The sequence below is a fragment of the Anomaloglossus baeobatrachus genome, chromosome 2, assembly GCF_048569485.1.
Source record: "Anomaloglossus baeobatrachus isolate aAnoBae1 chromosome 2, aAnoBae1.hap1, whole genome shotgun sequence".
NCBI lineage: Eukaryota > Metazoa > Chordata > Amphibia > Anura > Aromobatidae > Anomaloglossus > Anomaloglossus baeobatrachus.
In genome coordinates, this window is record NC_134354.1 from 652754936 (window position 1) to 652768388 (window position 13453).

Here is a 13453-nt window from a genome sequence, read left to right on the forward strand (position 1 = left end):
AATCGAGTCGGAGGACGAGAGCTGAACTCTATCCTGTAACCGTGAGACAGAATGTCTCTCACCCAACGGTCTTTTACCTGTGGCAGCCAGGTGTCGCAAAAGCGGGAGAGCCTGCCACCGACCGAGGATGCGGTGTGAGGAGGCCGTAAGTCATGAGGAAGCCGCCTTGGTAGCGGCACCTCCGGCGGTCTTTTTAGAGCGTGACTTAGATCGCCATGAATCGGAGTTCCTCTGATCCTTCTGAGGCCTTTTGGACGAGAATTGGGACCTGCCCGCACCCGGAAAGGACCGAAACCTCGACTGTCCCCTCCTCTGTTGGGGTATGTTTGGTTTGGCCTGGGGTAAGGATGTTTCCTTTCCCTTGGATTGTTTGATGATTTCATCCAATCTCTCACCAAACAAACGGTCGCCAGAAAATGGCAAACCGGTTAAGCACTTTTTGGAAGCCGAATCTGCCTTCCATTCCCGTAGCCACAAGGCCCTGCGTATTGCCACCGAATTGTCGGCTGCAACCGCCGTACGGCTCGCAGAGTCCAGGACAGCATTAATAGCGTAGGACGCAAATGCCGACGTTTGAGAGGTTATGGACGCCACTTGCGGCGCAGACGTACGTGTGAGTGCGTCAATTTGCGCTTGACCCGCTGAGATAGCTTGGAGTGCCCATACGGCTGCGAATGCTGGAGCAAAAGACGCGCCGATAGCTTCATAGATGGATTTCAACCAGAGCTCCATCTGTCTGTCAGTGGCATCCTTGAGTGAAGCCCCATCTTCAACTGCAACTATGGATCTAGCCGCCAGTCTGGAGATTGGAGGATCCACCTTGGGACACTGAGTCCAGCCCTTGACCACGTCAGGGGGGAAGGGATAACGTGTATCCTTAAGGCGCTTGGAAAAACGCTTATCTGGACAAGCTCGGTGTTTCTGGACTGCCTCTCTGAAGTCAGAGTGGTCCAGAAACATACTCGTTGTGCGCTTGGGAAACCTGAAACGGAATTTCTCCTGCTGAGAAGCTGGCTCCTCTACTGGAGGAGCTGAGGGAGAAATATCCAACATTTGATTGATGGACGCGATAAGATCATTCACTATGGCGTCCCCATCCGGAGTATCAAGATTGAGAGCGGCCTCAGGATCAGAATCCTGATCAGCTACCTCCGCTTCATCATACAGAGAGTCCTCCCGCTGAGACCCTGAACAATGTGATGATGTCGAGGGAATTTCCCAGCGAGCTCGCTTAGGCAGTCTGGTGCTGCGGTCCGTGTCAGAGACCTCACCCTGGGATCTATGAGACACCCCGGGAGGACATTGTTGTTCCAACTGAGGGGAACCAGGGGGCAATGATTCCACAGTGCCCATGGTCTGAGATACCGGTCTGGACTGCAAAGCTTCTAGTATCTTAGCCATAGTCTCAGAAAGTCTTTCAGTAAAAACTGCAAACTCCGTCCCTGTCACCTGGGCAGTGTTAGCAGGTGGTTCCTCCTGGGCCACCCTTAGCAGAGGCTCCGGCTGAGTAAGTGCTACAGGAGCCGAGCATTGCACACAATGAGGGTCAGTGGAACCTGCCGGTAGTAGAGCCGTACATACAGCGCAGGCAGCATAGTAAGCCTGTGCTTTGGCACCCTTGCTTCTTATGGACGCCATGCTGTTGTCTCCCCTGAGCAATCCAGGAGGGTATATAGCCAAAAATCAACCGTGCACCATACAGTGTAAAGTATAGCCTATAATCATATAATCTATAAGTACACTTCTGCACAAGTGGGGCCAGCACCTCAGGTGCTGCTTACCGCCCGCTCAAAGCGGTTGTGTGGTTACCAGAATCACTGCCTGGGTCTCCCCGAGCTTGTCTCCCCTCTCCAGCGTCAGAAGAGCTGACAGGAATGGCTGCCAGCGTCCTGAGGAGAGGAGGGGGCCGTGGGCGTGCCCTAGAAAGTGCGGGAATCTGGTGCCCCACTGTGCACAGTGAGGGGGGTGGAGTATGCAAAGCATGTTCCAGCCCTCAGTGCTGACTTCTCGTACAGCGTCCCGCCCTTCCCCTGACTGGCAGGCCTGGGGGCGGGAAAAAAAGTGAGACTAGGCCGCAAAAGCCGGGGACTAAAGTTATAAGCGCGGCCGGCGTATAAGCCCGGTCGGCGCGGTAGTCCCCGGCGCACTAACAGTCCCAGCCGCGCCGCAGTGCAAAAATGGCAGCGGCGGTCAGCGCGGTAGTCCCCATAAACTAACACACCCAGCACGCTGCAGTGTGTGATGGCACAAGCGCGGTCAGCGCTGCGGTCCCCGGCGCACTAACACACCCAGCAATGCTGGAGTGTTTCTGTGCGCGGTCCCCACGGGGACACAGAGTACCTTAAAGTAGCAGGGCCTTGTCCCTGACGATACTCGGCTCCTTATCCAGCAGAGTCCCCAGGAGCTGTGGATGGAGCACGGTCTCAGTGCCTGGAGACCGATTAGGATCCCACTTCACCCAGAGCCCTAAAGGGGATGGGGAAGGAAAACAGCATGTGGGCTCCAGCCTCCGTACCCGCAATGGATACCTCAACCTTAACAACACCGCCGACAAGAGTGGGGTGAGAAAGGAGCATGCTGGGGGCCCTGTTATGGGCCCTCTTTTCTTCCATCCGACATAGTCAGCAGCTGCTGCTGACTAAGCTGTGGAGCTATGCGTGCATGTCTGCCTCCTTCGCACAAAGCATGAAAACTGAGGAGCCCGTGGGAGCACGGGGGGTGTATAGGCAGAAGGGGAGGGGCTTTACACTTTTAGTGGAATACTTTGTGTGGCCTCCGGAGGCATAGCTATACACCCAATTGTCTGGGTCTCCCAATGGAGCGACAAAGAAAAAGCAGTTTCACTTGATTCAATTTTAAGAGATATTCCACATTATGTACTTAAACTTCATGGATGCCATTAACGATCAGCCGGACTGTACAGCCCCAAGAACACCGTCCCAACTGTGAAGCATGGCGGTGGAATTATCATACTTTGGGGGTGTTTTTCCCCAAGGGGACAGGACGACTGCACCATATTGAAATGAGTATGGATGCAGTCATGTATCACAAAATACAACAACCTCTTCCCTCAGTAAGAGCATTGAAGATGGGTGGTGGCTGAGTCTTCCAGCATGAAAATGACCAGAAGCACACAGCCAGGGTACCTAAGGAGTGGCTCCGTAACAGGCATTTCAAGGTCCTGGAGTGACCTAGACAGTCTCCGGACCTGAACCAAATGGAAAATCTTTGGAGGGAGCTGAAAGTCAACGTTGCCCAGTGACAGCCCCAAAACCTGAAAGATCTGGAGGTCTGTATGGAGGAGTGGGCCAAAGTCCCTGCTTCAGGGTGTGCAAACTTAGTCAAGAACTACAGGAAATATCTGACCTCTGTAATTCCTAAAAAAATGTTTCTGTACCAAAAATTAAGTTTTGTTTTTCTATTGCATCAAATACTTATTTTATGCAATGAAATGCAAATTAATTATTTAAAAACAATACAATGTGATTTCTGGATACTTTTTGGACTGTCTGTCACAGTTGAAGTGTACCTACGATATAAAATTACAGCCCTTTCCATTCTTTGTAGGTGGGAAAACTTGCAAAACCGTCAGTGTATGAACTACTTATTTTCCCCACTGTATAATGTAATGGCATATCGATAGGCTAAGCCATTTCCATATGCTTTATAGGTGTCCAACCTTTGGAAATCCTTTACACCTTGTAAATGAAGGCGAAATAGTGCTGATAAGTCCTTCACCTTTTTACCCCTGCAAGGAGCCTCTCCTGGTCACACAATGCACAGACCCCATTCCTGTGAACGCTCTATTCATGGAAATCTAAATATGGGGATGGAGCACTACATTAGCAATGTGTCTATCTCATTTTCAGGATCCACAAGGGTCTTCGAGATTAGACTAGCAATGACCATAAAGTGATGGCAAACCCTAGCAAAATACTATCACTTATTAGGATGGGAAATTCCCTCCAAGAGTGAACCAATGTTTGGCCCACTTTCTTGAGTTACCTTGTTCTGCAGAGTCCCCCAGTTCAGGAGATACAGAGGCTGAATGGGACAAGTTTGTTACTTCTTCCATCACTGGACAAAAGGCAGTGTCTGACCGTGACAGACAGCCCAAATCTGGAGATTCAGCTACTGGACCCGCGGCTTCTTGCTGCATCTCAATTTCATTTTCCTCCGCATCATGTAATGTGCTGCTGACCAATTCTAATGAAGCAAACAGGTCAGTAAAATAAGACAAATTTAGGATTTCACATACTAAAGGGGTTGTTCAAAAGTAAAATATTACATTTTTGGCATGGATTAAAAAAAAAAAAAAAAGTAGGAAAACTCACTCTCTCACTATCCAGTGTTTCAGCGGATCCAGCAGAAACCACTCCGAATAGCTTTGCCAATTGTGGAAACAAAGTTTATTAAAGCCACCAATCACCGGGATTTTCCTATATAATCTAAAGCCATTACTATACTGGCGCTATCATGCTGATTCTATACATACCTTTGGTTGTCAGCTAAGATGTATAGGTTTTGAAACACAAAAAAAGCTTGTAAAATGAACAGTTTTTTGATTGGCAGCAGGGGCCGAGCAGCTAATAGCTGGGGTGGGGTATTCATAGTGATTCCTGACAGTCCATCCTCCTACTATCTATATATGCTAATTCCATTATAGAAGTTTGTGGCTATAAATCATGGTGACTAGAAGGACCTTTGCTGATGTCATACCCATGTGACCAGAAGGGGCAGGGCCTCAGCCAACAGAAAACTAATGTTGCTTCCTGGTTTAAGCTATGTTGGCTAAAGCCACGCCCCTTCTGGTCACACGGGTATAACCTCAGCACAGGTCCTATTAGCCACCATGATTTAGCCACAACCATTCGTAAAACACTTCTATCATGGAATTAGCATAAATAATAGGAAAGCACACTATCAAACCCCGCCTCAGCTATTAGCAGCTGCTGTCAATCTTTACTTTGCTTGTGTTTCAAAACCTATACACTCTAGTTGACACCTAATGGTATCTATAGAATTAGCATGACAGTGCCACTATAGCTGGTTGTAGGCTATATAGGAAAAAGAGAATTTTGTTACTTACCGTAAATTCTTTTTTATAGTTCCGTATTGGGAGACCCAGACCATGGGTGTTTAGCTTCTGCCTCCGGAGGACACACAAAGTACTACACTAAAAAGTGTAGCTCCTCCCTCTGAGCTTATACACCCCCTGGTAGCCAGTCCTAGCCAGTTTAGTGCAAAAGCTGAAGGAGAATAGCCACCCACAAGTAGAACCGAGTAAGAACCGGAACAACCGGAGACTCTGTCCACGACAACAGCCGGTGATAACACACGGAACAAGAAAATTGCCAACAGGCAACAGGGAGGGAGCTGGGTCTCCCAATACGGAACTATAAGAAAAAGAATTTACGGTAAGTAACAAAATTCTCTTTTTCTTTATCGTTCCTTTGGGAGACCCAGACCATGGGACGTTCCAAAGCTGTCCCTGGGTGGGAATAAACAGAAAAAACTAAGAAGTAGGCGGAGTCTAACTTCACAAGTGGGCGACAGCCGCCTGAAGGATGCGTCTGCCCAAGCTCGCATCTGCCGAAGCATGAGCATGCACTTGGTAGTGCTTCGAAAAGGTATGCAGGCTAGTCCAAGTGGCAGCCTGACAGACTTGTTGAGCCGTAGCCTGGTGCCTAAAAGCCCAAGAGGCACCGACAGCTCTGGTCGAGTGCTTTGATCCCCGGCGGGGGAGGCACCTGAGTACTCTGGTAGGCGTCCGAAATGGTCGATCTAATCCAACGGGCCAAGGTCGGCTTAGAAGCAGAGAGACCCTTGCGCCGCCCTGTGGTTAGCACAAAAAGAGAGGTGCACCGCCTAAGCGCAGCGGTGCGAGCCACATAAATCTGGAGAGCACGCACCAGATCTAGAGTATGCAGCGCTTTCTCAAAGCGATGAACAGGGGCCGGACAGAAGGAAGGCAAGGAAATATCCTGGTTAAGGTGGAAGGGAGAGACCACCTTAGGAAGAAAGTCCGGGGTCGGACGGAGAACTACCTTGTCTTGGTGAAAAAACAAAAAAGGTGACTCCGAGGAGAGCGCAGCCAAATCAGAGACTATCCTGAGAGAAGTTATGGCAACTAGAAAGGCCACCTTTTGAGAAAGACGATACAGAGAAACCTCCCTAAGTGGCTCAAAGGGGGGGTTTCTGCAATACCGTGAGGACCAAGTTAAGGTCCCAGGGATCCAAGGGCCGCCGATAAGGCGGAATGATGTGAGACGCACCTTGCATGAAGGTGCGGATCTGAGCCAGCCGGGCGAGACGCCGCTGGAACACCACTGATAGAGCTGAGACTTGTCCCTTGAGAGAGTTGAGGGACAGTCCTAGCTGCAGACCAGACTGTAAAAAAGACAGAAAGGTCGGCAACGAGAATGGTCAAGGAGAATGGCCGGAAGAGCGACACCAGGACAGGAAAGTTTTCCAAGTCCTGTCATAGATCTTGACGGAGGAAGACTTACGGGCCCGAGTCATAGTGGAGATGACTTCAAGAGGAATACCAGAAGCCGTCAAAATCCAGGACTCAAGAGCCACGCCGTCAATTTGAGTGCCGCAGAATTCGGGCGGAAAAACGGACCTTGCGAGAGCAGGTCTGGACGGTCCGGAAGATGCCACAGCATCTCCACGGACAGTTGGAGCAGGTCCGGATACCAAGCTCGCCTGGGCCAGTCCGGTGCAATGAGGATGACTCGACGGCCCTCCATTCTGATCTTGCGCAGGACTCTGGGCAAGAGAGCTAGAGGGGGAAACACGTAGGACAGACGAAACTGGGACCAGTCTTGAACCAGAGCGTCCGCGGCGAAGGCCTGAGGATCGTGGGAGCGAGCCACGTAAACCGGAACCTTGTTGTTGTGACGGGATGCCATTAGGTCCATGTCCGGAGTGCCCCACTTGCGGCAGATTGACTGAAACACTGCCGGGTGCAGGGACCACTCGCCACCGTCCACGGATTGACGGCTGAAATAATCTGCCTCCCAGTTTTCTACGCCAGGGATGTGGACTGCGGATATGGTGGACTTGGAGTCCTCCGCCCATTGAAGAATGCGTTGGACCTCCAACATTGCCAGGCTGTTGCGTGTCCCGCCTTGGTGATTGATTTAGGCAACCGCTGTCGCGTTGTCTAACTGGACTCGAATGTGCCTGCCCGCCAACAGGTGGTGAAAGGCTAGGAGAGCTAGAAGCACAGCTCTGGTTTCCAGCACATTGATTGAAAGGGCTGACTCGGACAGAGTCCAAGTGCCCTGAGCTCTGTGGTGGAGATGTACCGCTCCCCAGCCAGATAGGCTGGCATCCGTGGTGAGAATCACCCAGGACGGAGCCAGGAAGGAACGCCCTTGGGACAGGGAGAGGGGTCGAAGCCACCACTGAAGAGAGCTCCTGGTCCGTGGCGACAGAGCCACTAACCTCTGTAAGGAGGAAGGCCGCTTGTCCCAACAACGGAGAATGTCCAGCTGCAGAGGACGCAGATGGAACTGGGCAAAGGGAACCGCATCCATGGAAGCCACCAATTGACCCAGCACCTGCATCAGGCGCCTGAGGGAATGACGGCGGGGCCTCAGGAGAGAGCGCACCGCTAGCCGGAGAAACTGCTGTTTGATTAAGGGCAACTTCACAAGTGCCGGCAAAGTCTCGAACTGCATCCCTAGGTACGTGAGACTCTGGGTGGGAGTCAGAGTGGATTTGGGAAGATTGACAATCCACCCGAATTGGGCTAGGGTGGCGAGAGTGAGCGAAACACTCCGCTGACAGTCTGCGCTGGATGGACCCTTGACCAGAAGGTCGTCCAGATAAGGAAGCACTGCTAACCCCTGGAGGTGCAGGACCGCAATCACTGCCGCCATGACCTTGTTGAATACCCGAGGGGCCGTGGCTAACCCGAAGGGGAGAGCCAGGAATTGGAAATGATCCTCTCCTATCGCAAAACGTAACCAACGCTGATGTGACACTGCGATTGGCACATGTAGATAGGCATCTCTGATGTCGATGGACGCCAGGAACTCCCCTTGGGTCATAGAGGCAATGACTGATCGCAGAGACTCCATGCGAAAATGCCGCACCCGGACATGCTAGTTGAGAAGCTTGAGATCCAGGATGGGCCGGAAGGTACCGTCCTTTTTTGGAACTAGGAAGAGATTTGAGTAAAAACCTCTGAACCGTTCCTGAGCGGGAACTGGGACAATCACTCCGTTTGCCTGCAAGGACGTCACGGTCTGCGAGAAGGCGGCGGCCTTGGAGCACGGGGGAGTTAAGAGAAAAAATCTGTTTGGAGAGCTGGAGGAGAATTCTATCCTGTAGTCGTGAGATATGATGTCTCTCACCCACTGATCGGAGACTTGCTTTAACCAAGCGTCGCCAAAGTGGGAGAGCCTGCCACCGACTAAGGACGTGGCTGGAGCGGGCCGAGAGTCATGAGGAAGCCGCCTTAGTGGCAGAACCTCCTGCGGTCTTCTGCGGACGCGCTTTTGGGCGCCAGTTGGATTTCTGATCCTTGGCTGAGTTAGCGGACGAGGCGGAAGGCTTAGAGGATGACCAGTTGGAGGAATGAAAGGAACGAAACCTCGATTGATTCCTACCCTGGGCGGGTTTCCTGGTCTTGGTTTGTGGCATGGAAGTACTCTTCCCGCCAGTAGCTTCTTTAATGATTTCATCCAGCTGTTCACCAAACAGCCATGAACCAGCAAAAGGGAGCCCAGCAAGAAACTTCTTGGAAGAAGCATCTGCCTTCCACTCTCGAAGCCACAAAATCCTGCGGATAACAAGAGAATTAGCTGAAGCCACCGCAGTGCGGAGAGCAGCCTCTAGCATGGCAGACATGGCATAAGATGAAAAGGCTGAAGCCTGAGCAGTTAAGGTAACCATCTCAGGCATAGATTCCTTGGTGAGGGAATGCATCTCCTCTAGAGAAGCAGAGATGGCTTTGAGAGCCCACACTGCTGCAAAAGTCGGGGAAAACGCGGCCCCCGCAGCTTCATACACAGATTTGGCCAGAAGGTCAATCTGACGGTCAGTGGAATCTTTAAGTGAGGTGCCGTCAGCCACCGACACAACGGTCCGGGCTGATAGCCTAGACACCGGAGGGTCTACCTTTGGGAAGTGAGACCACTCCTTGACCACCTCAGGTGGAAATGGAAACCGGTCATCAGAACCACGCTTTGGAAAGTGTTTGTCAGGGCAGGCCCTGGGTTTGGTCACAGCGGTCTGAAAACTGGAGTGGTTAAAGAACACACTCTTCACTCTCTTAGGCGAGGTAAACTGATGTTTTTCTGCCAAAGAGTTGCTCCTCTGATACTGGCGGATTGAGATCCAGCACAGAATTAATAGAAGCAATCAAATCACTAAGATCTGAGTCACCCTCAGATAAATCGATGGGATACATAGCCTCCGAGCCCCCCGTGAGGGCATCCTCCTCATCTTGAGAGTCAGCTCTTGAGACAGAGCCGTGGGATGGGGAGGGGGAGGAAACCCTGCGCCTTCTCTTAGAAGGACAGGGTCTGGGATCAGATGATGAATCCTCCATGAGCTCTGATGGACGGAGGTCAGAGGATAGGAGTCCTCTGTCAAGAGTATTAGAGGCACCCTGTGAGGGGGGCTGATGCATATTCAAAGTCCTGGACAAAAGTCCCATGGACTCAGCAAATGACTGGGATATGGACCTAAAAAAGGACTCTACCCAGGCCTGGGGTTCAATCAAAGGTGCAGCAGCAGCATGAGAGACCACTGGGGGTGAGACTCCAGGCTGTGGCACCGCCAAGTTAGAGCAACCATCACAGTGTGGATAAATGCTCGGCTCAGGCAGCAGGAGCTTACATGCAGAATAAAGCTTTGGAGCCTTGCTCCTTGTGTGAGACATGCTGCTGGAGTGGGGGCTTTGCAGAGAATGAACCCCAGGGAGAATATACAGAGCTCCACAACCGGAGACCGGCTGTGGCTTACCAGACCGCTGAGCGCGGTGTTGTGTGCCCTCCAGATCCCGAAGCCCGGTCCCCCAGAGCGCCGCACCTCAGCAGAGATGCAGAATGCAGGATGTCCCAGAGCAGAGTGAACTCTGCCTGAGAAATGAGCGCCGGAGCGAAGAGAGGGGGCGGGACTAGGGGCGTTCCTATAAAAGAGCGGGAACTGGAGGGCTATAGAGACCTGCCGGGAAGGAGGAACGCCCCAGCAGTGGGGAGTGTCCCTCCCCTGTGTAGAACGGCCGCCGGGAGGAGCCGAACCTGTCCCTCTGCATGAGTGACATGCGAGGGCAGGAAAACGAAACTAGGCCTCCGGCGAAGCCGGGGCCTAAATTTAAGCGGCGAGGCTGACAAGCAGGCACCATTGGCGCGGTTCTCAGGAAAAAGCTAGAGAACCCGCCGGAAAAGTTAAAACAATTACATACAGCATACTCTCCCCTTACAATAAAGAACCGGGACCCCCAACATAAACGTCTCAGGTACTTAGCTGCTGAGACGCAGGGCCATGTCCCTGGGGATGAGTGCTCCGGTCCAACAGAATCCTCAAGGGGCTGTGGATGGAGACCGGACTCCTGCCAGGCATGGAGACCGTGCTGGCTCCCACTTCAAGCCAGAGCCCAGAAGGGATGGTAAAGGAGCGCGGCATGTAAGGCTTCAGCCTTGTAAATCAACCTTAACAACACCGCCGACACACTGGGGTGAGAAGGGACATGCCGGGAGTCCAGACATGGACCCGCTTTTCTTCAAACTCTTTCCAAAAGTCAAACAATCAGATGAGAATGCATGTGTGGATGTATGACCTCCTGAACACATAGCGATAAACTGGCTAGGACTGGCTACCAGGGGGTGTATAAGCTCAGAGGGAGGAGCTACACTTTTAAGTGTAGTACTTTGTGTGTCCTCCGGAGGCAGAAGCTAAACACCCATGGTCTGGGTCTCCCAAAGGAACGATAAAGAAAATCCTGGTGATTGGTGTGCTTTAAGTGTATATACATATACACATACAAACCCATACACATAAATACACGGCTCAGAAAATTAAAGGGTACACTCAAATAACACATCTTAGATCTGAATGAATGAATTAAATATTCTCATTGAATACTTTGTTCTGTACAAAGCTGACAACAAAAAAAAAATCACATAAAAATCAATGGAAATCAAGTATTTTAACCAATGGAGGCCTGGATTTGAAGACATACACAAAATTAAAGTGGAAACAAGTCAAAATGAGGATCAATATTGTGTGTGGCCCCCACGTGCATGTATGACCTCAAAACAATGCCAGGTTGCATATGGTCTCCTGAGAGATCTCCTCCCAGACCTGGACTAAAGCATCCACCAACTCCCTGTCACAGTTTGTGTTGTAATGTGACGTTGGTGGATGGAGCGAGACAGGATGTCCCAAATGTGCTCAATCATATCCAGATCTGGGGAACGGGAGGGCCAGTCCATAGCTTCCATGCCTTCATCTTGCAGGAACTGCTGACACACTACAGCCACATGAGGTCTGGCATTGTCCTGCATTAGGAGGAACCCAGGGCCAACCGCACCAGCATATGGTCTCACAAGGGGTCTGAGGATCTCATCTCGGTACCTAATGGCAGTCAGGCTACCTCTGGCGAGCACATTGAGGGCTGTGTGGCCCTCCAAAGAAATGCCACCCCACACCATTACTGACCCACTGCAAAACCGGTCATGCTGAAGGATGTTGCAGGCAGCAGATCGCTCTCCATGGCGTCTCCAGACTCTGTCACATGTGCTCAGTGTGAACCTGCTTTCATCTGTGAAGAGCACAGGGCACCAGTGGCAAATTTGCCAATCCTGGTGTTCTGTGGCAAATGCCAAGCGTCGTGCACAGTGTTGGGCAGTGAGCACAACCCCCATCTGTGGACGTCGGGCCCTCATGCCATCCTCAAGGAGTCGGTTTCTAACCATTTGTGCACGAACATGCACATTTGTGGCCTGCATTTTGCAGGGCTCTGGCACTGCTCCTCCTGTTCCTCCTTGCACAAAGGCAGAGGTAGCGGTCCTACTGCTGGGTTGTTGTCCTCCTACGGCCCCCTCCACGTCTCTTGGTGTACTGGCCTGTCTACTGGTAGCACCTCCATCCTCTGGACACTACGCTGACAGACACAGCAAACCTTTTTGCCACAGCTTGTATTGATGTGCCATCCTGGATGAGCTGCACTACCTGTGCCCCTTGTGTGGGTTGTAGAGTCCATCTCATGCTACCACGAGTGTGAGCGCACAACCAACATTCACAAGTGACCAAACATCAGCCAAAAAGCATTGGTACTGAGATGTGGTCTGTGGTCCCCACCTGCAGAAACACTCCTTTATTGAGTGTATCTTGATAATTGCCAATAATTCCCATCTGATGTCTATTCCATGTACACAACACCATGTGAAATTGATTGTCAGTCGGTGTTGCTTCCTAAGTGGACAGTTTGATTTCACAGAAGTTTGACTGACTTGGAAGTTATATTCGGTTGGCTAAGTGTTCCCTTTAATTTTTTGAGCAGTATATATATAATATATATATATAATATATATATATATATATATATATATATATATATATATATATATATATATATATATATATATATATATATACACACACACACACACACACACACACACACACACACACAGTGCCTTGCGATTTTTCATCTTTTCCCACTTTTCAGGCTTCATACAAAGATAAAAATGTTAATGTTATGGTGAAGACTCAACAAGTGGGACACAATTGTGAGGTACAACGATATATATTGCTCATTTCAAACTTTTATAAACAATAATAAACTGAAAAGCGGGGCGTGCGATATATTATTCGTCCCCTTTAAGTTAATACTTTGTAGCGCCACCTTTTGCTGCGATTACAGCTGCAAGTCGCTTGGGGTATGTCTCTATCAGTTTTGCACATCGAGAGACTGAAATTCTTGCCCATTCTTCCTTTGCAATCAGCTCGAGCTGAGTGAGGTTGGATGGAGAGCGTTTGTGAACAGCAGTTTTCAGCTCTTTCCACAGATTCTCGATTGGATTCAGGTCTGGACTTTGACTTGGTCATTCTAACACCTGGATACCGTTATTTGTGAACCATTCCATTGTAGATTTTGCTTTCTGTTTTGGATCATTGTCTCGTTGGAAGACAAATCTCCGTCCCAGTCTCAGGTCTTTTGCAGACTCCAACAGGTTTTCTTCAAGAATGGTCCTGTATTTGGCTCCATCCATCTTCCCATCAAATTTTAACCATCTTCCCTGTCCCTAATGAAGAAAAGCAGGCCCAAACCATGATGCTGCCACCACCATGTTTGACAGTGGGGATGGTGTGTTCAGGGTGATGAGCTGTGTTGCTTTTACGCCAAACATATTGTTTGGCATTGTGCCCAAAAAGTTCGATTTTGGTTTCATCTGACCAGAGCACCTTCTTCCACATGTTTGGTGTGTCT

The 13453-nt window shown here is 50.4% G+C and overlaps 1 protein-coding gene across 3 annotated transcripts in view; it reads right to left on the reverse strand.

Annotated features, from left to right (window-relative positions):
• BAZ2A (bromodomain adjacent to zinc finger domain 2A) overlaps positions 1–13453 on the reverse strand; it is a 242209-nt gene that overhangs the window by 165570 nt on the left and 63186 nt on the right. For all 3 annotated transcript variants that reach the window (XM_075337014.1, XM_075337013.1, XM_075337012.1), the window contains exon 5: positions 4006–4206. In XM_075337014.1, the coding sequence (XP_075193129.1) occupies positions 4006–4206 (201 nt within the window). The remainder of the gene's footprint in view (positions 1–4005; positions 4207–13453) is intronic.